This window comes from Rhineura floridana, chromosome 11, assembly GCF_030035675.1.
Source record: "Rhineura floridana isolate rRhiFlo1 chromosome 11, rRhiFlo1.hap2, whole genome shotgun sequence".
Classification (NCBI taxonomy): Eukaryota; Metazoa; Chordata; class Lepidosauria; order Squamata; family Rhineuridae; genus Rhineura; species Rhineura floridana.
In genome coordinates this window covers 17,549,984-17,562,922 of record NC_084490.1, presented here as the reverse complement: position 1 = coordinate 17,562,922, position 12,939 = coordinate 17,549,984, and the positions used below count along the sequence as shown (strand labels likewise).

The 12,939-nt window shown below is 44.4% G+C and overlaps 2 protein-coding genes across 7 annotated transcripts in view; one reads left to right on the top strand and one right to left on the bottom strand.

The window, feature by feature from the left end:
* The window catches only part of THOC6 (THO complex subunit 6), a 12,488-nt gene extending 6,437 nt beyond the window's left edge, over positions 1–6,051 (bottom strand). Inside the window, exons 1-5 of one of the 4 annotated variants that reach the window (XM_061589889.1) lie at positions 5,898–6,051; positions 1,852–1,967; positions 1,689–1,753; positions 208–311; positions 72–109 (exon numbers count right to left, since the gene is read on the bottom strand). In XM_061589889.1, the coding sequence (XP_061445873.1) occupies positions 72–109; positions 208–311; positions 1,689–1,753; positions 1,852–1,967; positions 5,898–5,909 (335 nt within the window). In that variant the 5' untranslated portion in view covers positions 5,910–6,051. Of the gene's footprint in view, positions 1–71; positions 110–207; positions 312–1,688; positions 1,754–1,851; positions 1,968–2,795; positions 2,890–5,897 lie in introns of those variants that run through there. The other 3 variants (XM_061589886.1, XM_061589888.1, XM_061589887.1) reach the window with 3 other exon arrangements.
* LOC133366609 (uncharacterized) lies at positions 5,641–12,939 on the top strand. Of its 3 annotated transcripts, XM_061589891.1 has the most exons (7): positions 5,666–5,772; positions 7,076–7,161; positions 10,573–10,763; positions 11,610–11,660; positions 12,095–12,259; positions 12,343–12,519; positions 12,604–12,939. In XM_061589891.1, exons 3-7 carry the CDS (start codon positions 10,573–10,575, stop codon positions 12,752–12,754), a joined length of 735 nt encoding a protein of 244 aa, XP_061445875.1. In that variant the 5' UTR covers positions 5,666–5,772; positions 7,076–7,161; the 3' UTR covers positions 12,755–12,939. The 3 variants fall into 3 exon arrangements, with proteins under 3 accessions (XP_061445874.1, XP_061445875.1, XP_061445876.1); XM_061589890.1 differs by lacking the exon at positions 7,076–7,161 and having other exon boundaries at positions 5,641–5,772; XM_061589892.1 differs by lacking the exon at positions 7,076–7,161 and having other exon boundaries at positions 5,669–5,777.

Below are 12,939 nucleotides of genomic sequence, written 5' to 3'. Positions count from 1 at the left end.
GATTTTGCATCTGTGTGTGCATAGAGAGCAAGAAAGGAAGGCGATGATGCAATGGGGAAATGGAGTTATACCCATAAGGCGGCCTCCTGCTCCAGGCTTCTTTGCATCCCTACGGCAGAAGGCAAAAGTATGTCAGGAAGAGCACAGTCAAGGGGAAGAGGAATTAGGAGAAACATGGCAGGGGGACTGATAAGCAGCCACCTATACCTTCTTCACAATCTCGCTCCAGTTCCAGGCCTTGACTTCGCCATTACCAGCGCTTAACAGTTGCCGGTCTGTGGAAACCATGGCATAGATGGGACCATCATGGGCTGTGGAAAGAAGAAGCACAATTCTGGACGGACTCTGGTATGAAGTGCATCTTGGAAAATCCTTAAGTTAGCACCACTGAGCATCGTTCAGCTTGCACTTGACAGAAAGACATTTGATTTCCCATCTCTTGCGCAGGAGAATATGCAGACCCAGTGCCAAACTTGAGGGGGGGGCGCTTGGACAACGACAATCCTGGAAGAGCGTCCTCCCCTGGTTTGCTTACCAAGCAGCAGGGGCAGGCAGCATAAGGGAGAGGCGACTGTGACCCCCTCAGCCCAGTGCTTCTCTCAGTCATGGGCCCTTACATTAAAGTAATAGCCATACTGGGTATGTCAGCTCAGCCAATCAACACCCCCTCAAGTACCTGGTAAACTTGAGGGTGGCGAGATGTCACTGTAGAGGAATGGCAGACAAGTGGCAGCACTGGGTAATGGCACTGATACACCTGGCACAACTTTTTATTCTTCTTTAGGGACCCCGTGCTGAGAGGACAAGTGCCAGGCCAGGCCAGCTGCCATCTCTTTTCCCCCAAATACTTCTGGGTCCTTACACAGTTTCATAAAAGGACATTATTGGCCCCCCCAGACTATTTTTGTGTGTGCAAATGTATCCTGCACCATGTAATTGACCCTATAAGAGTGCATTAGTGGATGATTTATACTGGACCACCCATGGATCGTTCCGCTTTATTCGTCGTTCCGTGATGCTTCCCAAATGACATAACATTATTGGCGTCTGGAGGGGCGTTCCTGGCTACAGCGCAACAAAAGCAGGACAAAACACAAACCAGGAATATTTTGTGGTATGAAAAGCTGTGGGATTTCAGCAAGAAGTTATGGGACATGCAGCAACTGAAACGAAGCAGTATGTCCACCCCAGACCTTTTGCAGGCACAAACAGTATTGAAATCAGGTTTGCGTAAAACCACCCCCATACCATCAAATCATCATGAATGCATAATAAAAAGGCATCTGGAGGGCCCTGTATCAAGACCCAACGGCATTTTGGGGGGTAGATGGTGGGAATTGTGAGAGAACAGAATGCTGGACTAGATGAGCCACTGGCCTGATCCAACAGGGCTCTTCTTACGAAAGCAACTGCTGCAGCCACCCAGCGCAGTGCTTCCCCTGTCAGTGCCAGGCCCTTAATTTATTTATTTTTAAAGTGATGCCAGCATTAGCCACAGCAGGCTCTCCTGTGGCCCAGCCCTCGTCCAGCCAATGCTACGTGCTGATGCCGGGCCTCAAAATATGCTTTATGGAAGCTCCTGGCATTGCCATAGACGGCCAACTGTAATAAGCAAGCGAGCAGATCGGCACATACAAGCTCAATGCATCTTGGAAGTTCCTTGTGTTCCCTTGACCTCAGACACCTACCTACAAAGGACACCGCCGGCTTCTTGCTCTCCTCCTTGGCTTCTGAACTCAGTGCTGCCGAGAGGCTGGACAGGAAGAAACACGAGGCATGAGAAAATGGGGAGCAATTTTCTCCCCCACCCCCAAACCGAGGATGGTGTTATGTTAAAAGAAGCTTGATTACCTGAAGATGGCAATTTCTCCATAGTTGTTCCCGGCTGCCAAATACTTGCCACAGGGTGAGATGCTCTGGGAGTAGACGGTCATGTGCAGGAGCTCAAGGGACCGTTGGATATCCATCTGGCCAGAGAAGATAATGGGAGAAGCCCAGTCAACAAGAATTGCCCTGATGGATAAAGACTCCTTCATCTAGTCCTGCATTCTCTTTTGAAGCTAGTCTCTCGGAATCCACCTGTATGCAGACTGCACACATGATCCTTAAACCCACTTGTGAGAGGAGACTCTTTTACATGGATCAACTGTGCACCGGCCAGGGTGTGTGCCTAAGGGGAGTTCAGGATTCAGGAATTTGCACCCACATACTGAGCTGAACTGAATGCCAAAGCAGCAGATTTCTTAAAGAGGGGTGGGGAATAGCAATTGTGCACTAAAGCATTTGGTACCGTAGATAGAGACACAAATCTCTGCAATCCCAACTGGAGAGAGAGAGCTATGCTAAAAAGAAAAGAGGTGGAAGGGTGCCAGTTTTGGTAGGGGACTCCAGAAGACACAGAAGAGGTTAAACGTTTTACCTATCCAGTGCTCAGAGAAGGTCTTGCAGCTGTAAATTGGTAGCAAAGTTGTGTGTATGTGTTAATGCCGATCCCAGGGGCCTAGAGCAGGAATTCTATACCTTAGGTTTCTGTGTGGTTTCCAACTATTTGGGGCTTGGCGTGAAGTTGCTCCAAGTTAGGATCCCAGCTAGGCAATAGGATTCCATACTGTAGAGCTTTCTTATCTGGTGTCGTTGCAAAGAGAGTGTATGATGCACGCGAAGAGTCCAGCAACACAGAAAGCTTGTGTGTGTGTGTGGCCAGCATTTGTCCCTTTCGAAGAGTATAGTCTCATAGGAGTACCTGTAAGGGGAGGAGTACGAGCAGAGCTTTCTAGAAGTGGGGGACTTTTTACCTCATACTAGTCAGATTTCTTTCAGGGGTGGGGTGGTTTTCTCCACACAAATCAATTAAAACTTCTTTTCCGGATTGCAGTTTCAGATTAACTGTCACCCTCAGGGAGGTTGTCTGTATGCTGGCTCCCAGTTTCCTGAAATGCATTGTTTTTATTTGCCCAGGTATATGGCAGCCAGCCTGTCAATGACTTGCCAGCCTGATTAATAAAGGATTTGTGAGTGAATGTAAAAGATGTATACAAACATTTTAGCATATTCCCAAACATTTTCTACTTTTCTTAGCTACGTTTCTGCTCACGTTATGGTTACTGTTACATCCCCCGTCTGTAAAGTAATTGACCGCAAGACCCAAGAGTCACTCAAAAGTTTATTGTTACTTTGATTTGGCAGGGCTATACCGTCAGGCCTGCCTGCAAGGAGAAGAAAAGTAGGTCATAGATAGGAGCTTGTGCTTTTTCAAATTCAGGTCTTACCGTGTGGGGAAATTGTGGTTTTGAAAAAAGTGTTTAAACATTAAAAAAAATGTCTTCAAAACGCAAACTGAATCTGTTGCAGATTGGGAGTGAAGCTGCGGCTCTGAGAATGTGGCTTTCAACAAATTTGCAAACGTAGTCGTGTTATCTGCAGTGTTACTGCAGGAAAGCACCAAGGCTTAAGACAACCATTTTATGACAATTCAATGTTAACATCCCTCGCATTGTCAGTCGGAAAGAAGCAAAGATTGTGGTTTATGAACATTCTGAAATGTAGCTGAGCATTATTATTTATCTTTAATCTGATGGTGGTCTGAGAGGCAAAAAATCATAAGGACCCACGTTTTTGTGTCATGGTGGTGCGCCCACAAAACACCTTCCTCTGTCTATGTTGCCGCTTCCCTTGTAGACACCTACCTTTTGTTCCTCACAAGTACAAGCTTGGAAAAGTTACTTTTTTGAACTACAACTCCCATCAGCCCCAGCCAGCATGGCCACTGGATTGGGCTGATGGGAGCTGTAGTTCAAAAAAGTAACTTTTCCAAGCTCAACCATAGCTCACTGTCTCTTCTCCTCTAGCTACCACTGAAAAGGGCATGTGTGTTATATTTTGTGCAAAGGCAGAGCAGAAAGAGGAATTGCTCTAAGCATGGGGAGAGGGGGAGCCTCCAGACATTGAATTTTTGTTTCAATGGATTTAGGTTCTCCCAAGGGTGCTAAGGAAGGCCTTGGTGTGTCCACAGATGCCATGTTGGAGACTTCAGACCTAGCCTAATAGAAGAATTCTGGAGAACTCAAACGCTTGCCCACAATTTTATGCCATTCAAGCACGCCTAATAAAGGTATTGACAATGTGGGGTTTGGATTTTTTTCCTTAACCAAGATAAAATAGACAATAGAACAATTTCTTAAGAGAAACATTCATTGCACTACAGCCTTTGCTCCCCCCTCCAGATGTTGCTAGACTTCCATCACCTCTACCATTGGCCATGCTGGCTGAGGTTCATGGGAATCCAACAACACTTGGAGGGCTACAGCCTCCCCATCCCTGCATTGTATCATTGTATGTCTCTTGCTTTGCAAGAGGCTTCAGTGCAACCTCACACCTGAATTGCACCTAGTACAGCCTCAACTGAATGGCTCCATTATTCCATTTCAAGACTCTTACAAGGTCCAGACAAGGAAGGCTTCATCTCTACCCAAATTATTTTTATACATAACATACATCCCCACCATCTAGCCAGATGAAGAGAAGATGAATAAGCTCACCCACAATTTCATGACATTTTGGGTTGCCAAATAAAAACATTGCCCTAATGTGTTTTTTTCTTGTGGGCCAACATGACTGCCTTGGCTTTTTGGTTAACCATCATTTGATTTGTTGCTATGTTTAATTTTGTTGCTATTTATATTTTGATAGGAAGCTGTTTTTATTTTTTATTTTGAAGTGAGATTGATATTTGTACAACCAGCTGCTCTGAGTTTTTTGTCATAGAAAAGCAGGATATACATTTCCAATTAAAAAAAATGTTTCTATGATTAATTTTAAATCAACGTATTTGAAATGTGGTGTTGGAGAAGAGCTTTGCGGATACCATGGACTGCAAAAAAGACAAATAACTGGGTGTTAGAACAAATGAAACCAGAACTATCACTAGAAGCTAAAACGATGAAACTGAGGTTATCATACTTTGGACACATAATGAGAAGACATGATTCATTAGAAAAGACAATAATGCTGGGAAAAACAGAAGGGAGTAGAAAAAGAGGAAGGCCAAACAAGAGATGGATTGATTCCATAAAGGAAGCCACAGACCTGAACTTACAAGATCTGAACAGGGTGGTTCATGGCAGATGCTCTTGGAGGTCACTGATTCATAGGGTCGCCATAAGTCGTAGTCGACTTGGAGGCACATAACAACAACAATTCTTTGTATGGTTTTTTTAAAAAAAGTATGTACACTCTTAGAAGAGACCAGAAAAAGTATTTATTGCAGTAATGGTTCGCCTTACAGCACACACTTTCCTGGGAGTAAGCCCACTGAACACAATGGGACTTACTTCTGAGGAAACATGAAAACGACTGCGTTGTTAACTTGCCAGATTCATCGCCCCTTCATCCAACACCCGCAGACGCGCCTTGAGCGCCGTTCACTGCCACGCAGAAATGCTGCGCTTTTATGGAGCAATATAAAATGCAAGATTTCAATCAAAATCGGACACTAGAGGGCACGGTCACGAACTCTCGCAACTTTCTCATTTCTCTATGACCACAAGAAGCTAGAGCGACAAAAAACGCGAGGCGCGATGGGAATCGGAGGCTCCGCAACAAAAAATAGACGGAGAATGAAAACAAAGGAACTACATCTCCCAGCACACTTCGCGGTTGCATCACTTTCCCCATCACGTGGATATGGAATTGGATGATGGTTTACACCCCGATGGTCCCCCAGGCTGTTGAAGAACTATTGCGAAGAAGAGCATGAGAAATAATCTCCGGACGGTAAGGTATATTTTAAAATCCCTGCCGCTGTCTTAATGGCGCATGCGCACACGCTATCTCCAGGTCCACATTGGAATCCCTGCCTCCCTCCCCCGGCGCGGGCGGCTGCGCGTGCCTGCACTGACCGTTATTGGCATCACGTTCCATACACCGCAGCTGCAGGACGTGCAAAGAATTAACGGGCGCCCCTCAGGGATAACCACGCTCTTTCCTGTAGAGTAGACACGCCCTCCAGGTTTTGGCAGGACTACAACAACCGCAAAGTATCTTGGGATTCTGTTATTGTGGCTTGCCTACAGCAAAGCATCATGGGAGCGCCTTTAAATGGCTGCAAGTGAACGCAAAGCTTGCTGCGATTCCCACTTCTGGATATTGTGTGGGTATTAGTTAAGCACAAGGCAAGGCAAGGCAAAATTCTTTTATCCTGAAATGGCCTGGCAAGCATTAAGGATCATAGGAACGGCCTGTGGTGTTTTTAGTTCATGACCCTTTAAGACAACAAGTGGCAGTTGTATAGTTATTACAAAACATTCACATTCCTTAGCGCATGAGAAGCAGTAGGCTCTAAATCAAAAAATTAAAAATACATGCACAATGGAGATAGCGTAGCTAATCCTTCACAACCATATAGTGTCATTTTGATCAAACACAGCTTTCTAGAATTATGCATAATTTTAAAAAGTCATTCACTATAAAGCTTGCTGCAATTAATATCTGGCCAAAAATGTTTGCTTGATTAATATGTTTTGAAAAAGATAGTTGCTAGTTTAAGATATTTGAAACATGAAGAGCAGGCACAGAGATTCCTGTTTTCATCTGATAGACAGGGAAGGAGGCAGCTTCAATAGACAGCTCAAAATGAACTGCTGGAATAGGGACCTGAAGACAACAGAGAGATTTATTTATTTCTTTATTTATTTATTGCATTTGTATACCGCCCCATAGCCGAAGCTCTCTGGGCAGTTTACAACACTTTTCTAAGAGATATTTTCTATTACAGTGGCTTTTCAAACAGCAAGTCCTTATTAAAAAGCAAAGGGAACCATGTTAGCCCATATTTTGAGCTTAATAAAAAGATGGTGTGCGGCCAGTTTTCTTGCCACCATAAATTGTCCCCTAAAGTGCACAGCTTCAGAGAATCATTGAATGCACTCTCAGTTATATGTGGAGTAATGGGAAGGCCCTGCAGGCCTCATCAGAATTCAGCTTCACACTGTACATTAGGTTGATGCTCCAGAATCATGTGTTAAACAGCAGCCTTTGCACAGCTTGGTGTGATTAATGAACACCCTTGCCTTTACAGGTAACCAGCTCAAAAATGGCAATGGAGTAGGGATGCCAGACCTCCGTTTTTCCGCCAGAGACTCAGGCATCTGAGGGCCCTCTCTGGTCAGTTCACCCCCAAATACCTGGATCTCCGGCTTTCCAGGCTCCCGCCCAGCCACACATGTGTGATTCACGCATACGCCGAAGGCTCAGGCCACCCTTTCCCAGAGGAGCTATCCTTGCTCTCTGCTTGCTGGGAAGGGGTCTGGGCAGGCCGCTGCCTCCCCTTCCTGCTTCCTGCCCGCCTGTTTGTACACGTATGAGCGCTCACTCACTCACTTACTCACTCACTCATTCAGCCACCACCGTTGCATCCCTCCCTTCCTGGTACCCCCTTGCCCTGCCCCCTCTTCCTGCTCAGCACCTGCCACAAACTTTAGTTGGGGAGTTTTCTCTCCTCCCCAAACTCAAAGCTTTTGGTGAAGCGCAGCAGGTGGAATGATCGTAGCCAAAAGCCAGGCTGGCTAGCTTCCTTGCTCCTAAGGGGAGGGGGCCATACAGGAGGGGCACATCTTGGACGGCTCCTCCTCACTAAAGACACCTGGGAAGTGAGCGTGGTGCCCCCTAGGTGCACGGGGCGCACAGCCTTTCCTGGGCACATGCAGCCCCTTATGTGGGGCGGGGTGGGATTGTGACAGGGCACCTCTAGCCAATAGCATTCATTTCACACAGAGAGAGAAGAGAAAGATTTTTAAAAACAGCAAAGTGCTCACAACTCACAGGTAAAATCTGCAATGCCTTGTCAGCTTCTCTAAAATTGGGAAAGTGTGCATTTGTGTGTGTGAAAGAGAAGCTTAAACCAGAGGCAGGGGAGGTTCATAATATACTCTAGTGTAGTTGGGTAAGTTTTTTTTGGGGGGGGGGGTAATTGCAAAAAAGTTTTGTGGGGGGGTAATTGCAAAAATATTTTTTTCTTGTGTTGCACATGTTCCAACACAGAAGGAAGTAGGTAGGATGATGAGAGTGTGTGTGTGTGTATGTGTATATATAGACTCACACACACAGAGTAGTAAATCTGTAGTAAAGTGGCTATCCTGGAAAAATCCTGTTTCTTCCTTTTATGTTTATAAATTGATAATTTTAAGACATGTGCATTTGTGTACACTTGCTCCTTTTCTCTCTCAAACCTTTTCAACACAGCTAGTAAAAGACTGGATGAAAGCAATCAGATGGTAGGGTGTTTTTTGTTTGTTTAACAACTGACTGTCAAAAAACCCAAACTAATACCTAAGCATATCAAATTCTTGCTTGCAGAGAGCCTAAATCTCTCCCCACCAGCTTCTTCACTAATACACCTTATTGCCAGAATGCTGTATTAGGTGGAAGGATCTTCAGAAAACTGTCTCTAACCTTGCTCTGGTTTTGGGTGTGTAGGAGGCTGGGTTTGGCATCAGAAAGAAAGGGGGGGGGCAGATGGAAAGAGATGGCCAAGGTGAAGGACTTTCGTTCAAAAGTGTAAAACGTGCAAAAGGCAGAATGATTTAAGACTGGCTTGGTAAGAGAATAACAGACAGCAGTAAATCCAAACCAGGTCTGCTCAGAAGTAAGCCCATTAGATTCAGTGGGGCTTACTCCTAGGTAGGTGAGGTTAAGATTGCAGGCTGATGAAGCTGGACAAAAAGGTATGTTGCAGAGGAAAGATGAAGGAAAGGCTAGCAGTGCACATCTACTTAGGAGTAAGCCCTAGTGAAAGGTGCTAGGGACTGGCTTCCGAGTAAAGTTGAAAGGGAATAAAAGGAAGGAGGGAGAGAGAGACAAAAAGAAAGAGAGGGGACTGGAATTGGGAGAAGGAAAGATAGTTTAACTCAATCTGTACACGTTGACTCAGAAGGAAAGCCTATCCAGTTCAGTCAGATTTACTTCCCAGCAAAGGATTTGCAGTTTGGATCACTCTGACTTTTCCCAATCGTAGTGTTTGAAATAAATGTTCAGGAACAACAGCCAGACAACTTGCCCCTCACCTACACTTGTCAAAAGCTGGGCTCGAACCTGGTAAAATAGGAGGTATCGATTACGACTTCAAAAGCCGCCAGGACCCCGGAAGGGGTTCAGTGAGCAGAGCACTTTTCCCAGAAAAAGGAAGATAAAGAAATGCACTCAGGCCTGTTACCAAATTTCCCCTAAATTCTTTGCACAACTTTAAAAAAAAGATTGGGAGAGGAGGTATAACATTGTTTAAAGCGATGCAGAGAGAGAAAGGAGGAGGAGCAGAAGGAATTGTTGGAATTGACAGCAGAATTTATTATGATGATGTATCTAGCTAAGTCATAGGGTATGCCTATGAGTAAGTGATACCCATTAATTTCAATGGGTCTACTCTGAGTATGACAAACTTATTTTATATCTGTGACCAAGATGTACTCAAGAGCATGCTTGAGTTTTGAGCTGGGTGTGTCTTTCTCCTTTAAAAAGAAACAACCTCTCAAAGTGTATCCCAAAATGTCTGCAATTCTCCCACGCAGGCCAGAAAGTTGGAAACACCCTGATTATGGGGACGTGTTTGTGTATGCAATTAAATACAAATATATTCATATCCATATCATTCAAGGCAGTTTTATTTAGGTGTAAGTCTATTTGCAACCAGGTTCCTAGAATGTGTATCTTGTTGAATAAAAATCTATCCATATAGCTGTAGTTTAACACAGATTTCTTTGTGAGTCACTCACAACTGAGTTACTTCCAAGAACACTGATTTTGTTTGTGTATGTGTAGATGCATTAAATAAAACTGTTCATAAGTCTATAGAAAAGAGTAGGGAATCTTCTTACTCTTACTCATTTCTCAGACCTCTTTCTGAAGTGAAGGGTCAAATCTGTAAAGAAGTTTGGAGCAGCCATGTTAAAACATAAGGGCAGGGCATTCCAGGCAGGACGTTGCCAACCCTGCTTGCATATGGATGTCTTTGATCCCTAGTCAAGCTTTACCAACAGCACAATCCAAACTATATCTACTCAAAAGTAAGTCCTGTTGAGTTCTATGGGGCTTAGTCCCTCAGTAAGTGTGTTTAGAATTGCAGCCTTCAGGGGCATCCATCTTTATTCCCAAATGCTCCCATCTGACATCTCCACAACACTAGGCTCCTTTCTTCCTACAACGGCCTTCTGGTAACTTGCCTGGCCTGAAAGCACTTAAACCCTTGTTGCCAAAAGCAAGTAGGTTAGATTAAATGTTCCCTACCCAGGGAATGTTCCCTACCTAGCTAAGATTTCTATCTTAATTTCCAATCAGATAATTTTTTTTAATTGTATGCTCCGAGCAACTGTGATTGATGCTTAATTTATCATGCTTAATGACATCATTTGGGCCCACCCCTGTGACATCACTCGGGCCCACCCGTGACATCACTTGGGCCCACCCCTGTGACATCACTCGGGCCCACCCCTGAAATCTCAGGTTTTGGGATGCTTCAGACCTGGCAACCCTACATTGGAGAAGAGGGTCTTGGCTTAACACCCTTCATATTTTACCTCACAGATGGATCAGACAACTGGTCAGCAGTCACCAACGATTCCATCCAGCCAAACCATGCATGGCTCATTCTTGTCTGGGAGGATGAGTTGGAGGCACACAATACCCTCTGGCAGGCAACGGAACATGACATGCAGAATGCCATGGATAAGGCAGGGCCAGAGCTTGGTGAACTTCAACAGCATACAGCAATCCCGGTAAGCATGTGCTTTTCATTTGGGTGAAGAGGGAAGGATATCTTTTGTGGGTGGGCTGAAGGAGAAAAGAATGGATTTTAAAAGCACCCACCCATCTTGCATTTATTCACAGAAAACAGGTGAACGACCTGTTGGAAACCTTCAAAAGTATGTCAAGGGAGGAAAATGCAGCTATCAGATTGGGCTTTTCTTATTCCAGCTTAGTTGTTTTGTGGGAAGAGACAAAAAGGCATATAGTAGGCTACATTCATAATCTTGCAGGAGATTAAAGTGTTTATTACAGGTCTTTATATAATATCCTTTAATAAAATTCTCAAGGTACTTTACAGTATAGTTCACATGAACAACTTAGCTAAAATAATAAGGCAATAAACAGCATAAAACATTTTAAAAGCTAGTCAGATAAAAAAGTATTTACCTGCCACCAACATACCTCTCTAGGGAGAGCATTCCATAAACGGGGTGCCATTGCTGAAGCACTCCTCTGTCTGGTAGACTCCCACCTTGTCTGTTAGCAGGGACACTTACAGAAGGCCCTTGACTAAAGATTTTATGATACAGGAAGCTATACCTAGAGGTAGGCAGTCCTTCAGACATTCTGGTTTTGTAAAGGGCTTTAAAGGTCATAGGGTGGGAGAAGAAATTTAATCCAGTTCTGTGGGAAAGGAAGGAGGGGGCAAATGTTGAAATAGAGGGGCAGAAGTGAAGGGCTTGCAAACCCACAAACTTTGGAGCTGCAAGGAGGAAGAGGAGCAGTTGTTACAGCAAAAGAGTATGCCAGTGGGACAAAAGTAACTGTTGGGGAGATCTTTGGTTCTTGAATACAATTGTAGCCTCTCATTTCAGGTGCCGCTCAACATCCCTTGCTTTCAAACGCCATCTAGAGAACAGAGATCAGTAAGTATGGCAGAAAATGAAGGGATGTGGCTGGGGCATGATGTGTGAGCTTATGACAAGAGTGTGCCTAGTAATTCCTTTTCATATTCCATTTTCTTCTTGTATATACAGGTTGCATTGGCATAATGTTGCTTTCTTTTCATTTTTTCTAACAAAATATTGTTTTAGTTTTCCCAGAATACTGAATAAAATGATCAAACTAGCGACCTTAATTAAGTAAGCATGCACTTTCATATTGTATCCAAACATCAAATGCAGCATAAAGTGCTACACTGCATTTCAAAAGCCCTCCTGTTTGCATTCATGTGCTGCAGTTCATGATAGGCTATGCAAATAGGCATTATGGGGAAACAGTTTGGCATGAATTGGTACAGGGCAGGATTGGTGTCACTGGACACTATACTCATTGCCATTCCTCTCTTCTGTCTCAACAGGGAACCCAGCTCCAAACACTTCCTCTCAGAGGACAAGATGGCTGCCCGCTTCAACTCTCTTAGCCTGGACAATGACCACATCTACAGCTCCAATGGCTTCCCTCTCTACCATGAAGACCCCAAGTGGCAGGAAGCACACACACGACTGAAAGAACTACAGCAGAGGTACTGGGGGTCACTGCTTTATAAAGTGGGATCAGGGAGGCAGAACAAGACGACTTCATTCTATGAGATCTTTTCTGTCTCAGTCTGTCCCAAGATGAAGCCAATGAAGAAGCCAGTTCAACAGAAGAGAATGAGCTCAACAATGTAATTGTGGATGGGGAATTCATTATGGCAGATTGCCCCATCCTGACACATCCTTCCTTCTTACAAGACCCAGTTGCAGGAGTCAGTCTTGTACCTGAAGAGGTATTTCTCTCTCTGTAAGTATAACACGCGTTTTGGGGGGAAAGGAGGAACACAGAAAAGCAGTCATCAGTAACCATCCACCTTCCTCATTCTTACAGGAACCCTTGTACAGAAGTTGTCCTTTGGAGCCCCCCAGGTAACTCAGGCTTGGACACCATCCAGACATTGATGGCTATCCTATCTTCCTTCAGCGCTTTTGCACAGTCTCAGCAAGATGTAGGGGCAGTACAAGAGGAAATGGAAATATGAGGTTTCATCCATTTTGTTCTAAAGCCAAAACCTGTATTTCTGGTTGGCCTGTCAGACTTTCAACAAATGACATCATTATCCAGGCTCAACACATTTGACCACAGATGTTTTTACAGCTGTGTAGGAACACCCAGCATTTTTTCAACTGACTGCAATAAACTGATCCCCTCCCCTCAACTATAAAA

Coding starts and splice junctions, on each gene's coding strand:
- LOC133366609 (XM_061589890.1), top strand. CDS start 5,752: ATGAGAAATAATCTCCGGACG. Junction 10,764..11,609: donor AACAGCATACAGCAATCCCG/GTAAGCATGTGC, acceptor CTCTCATTTCAG/GTGCCGCTCAACATCCCTTG. Junction 12,260..12,342: donor CTGAAAGAACTACAGCAGAG/GTACTGGGGGTC, acceptor TTTCTGTCTCAG/TCTGTCCCAAGATGAAGCCA.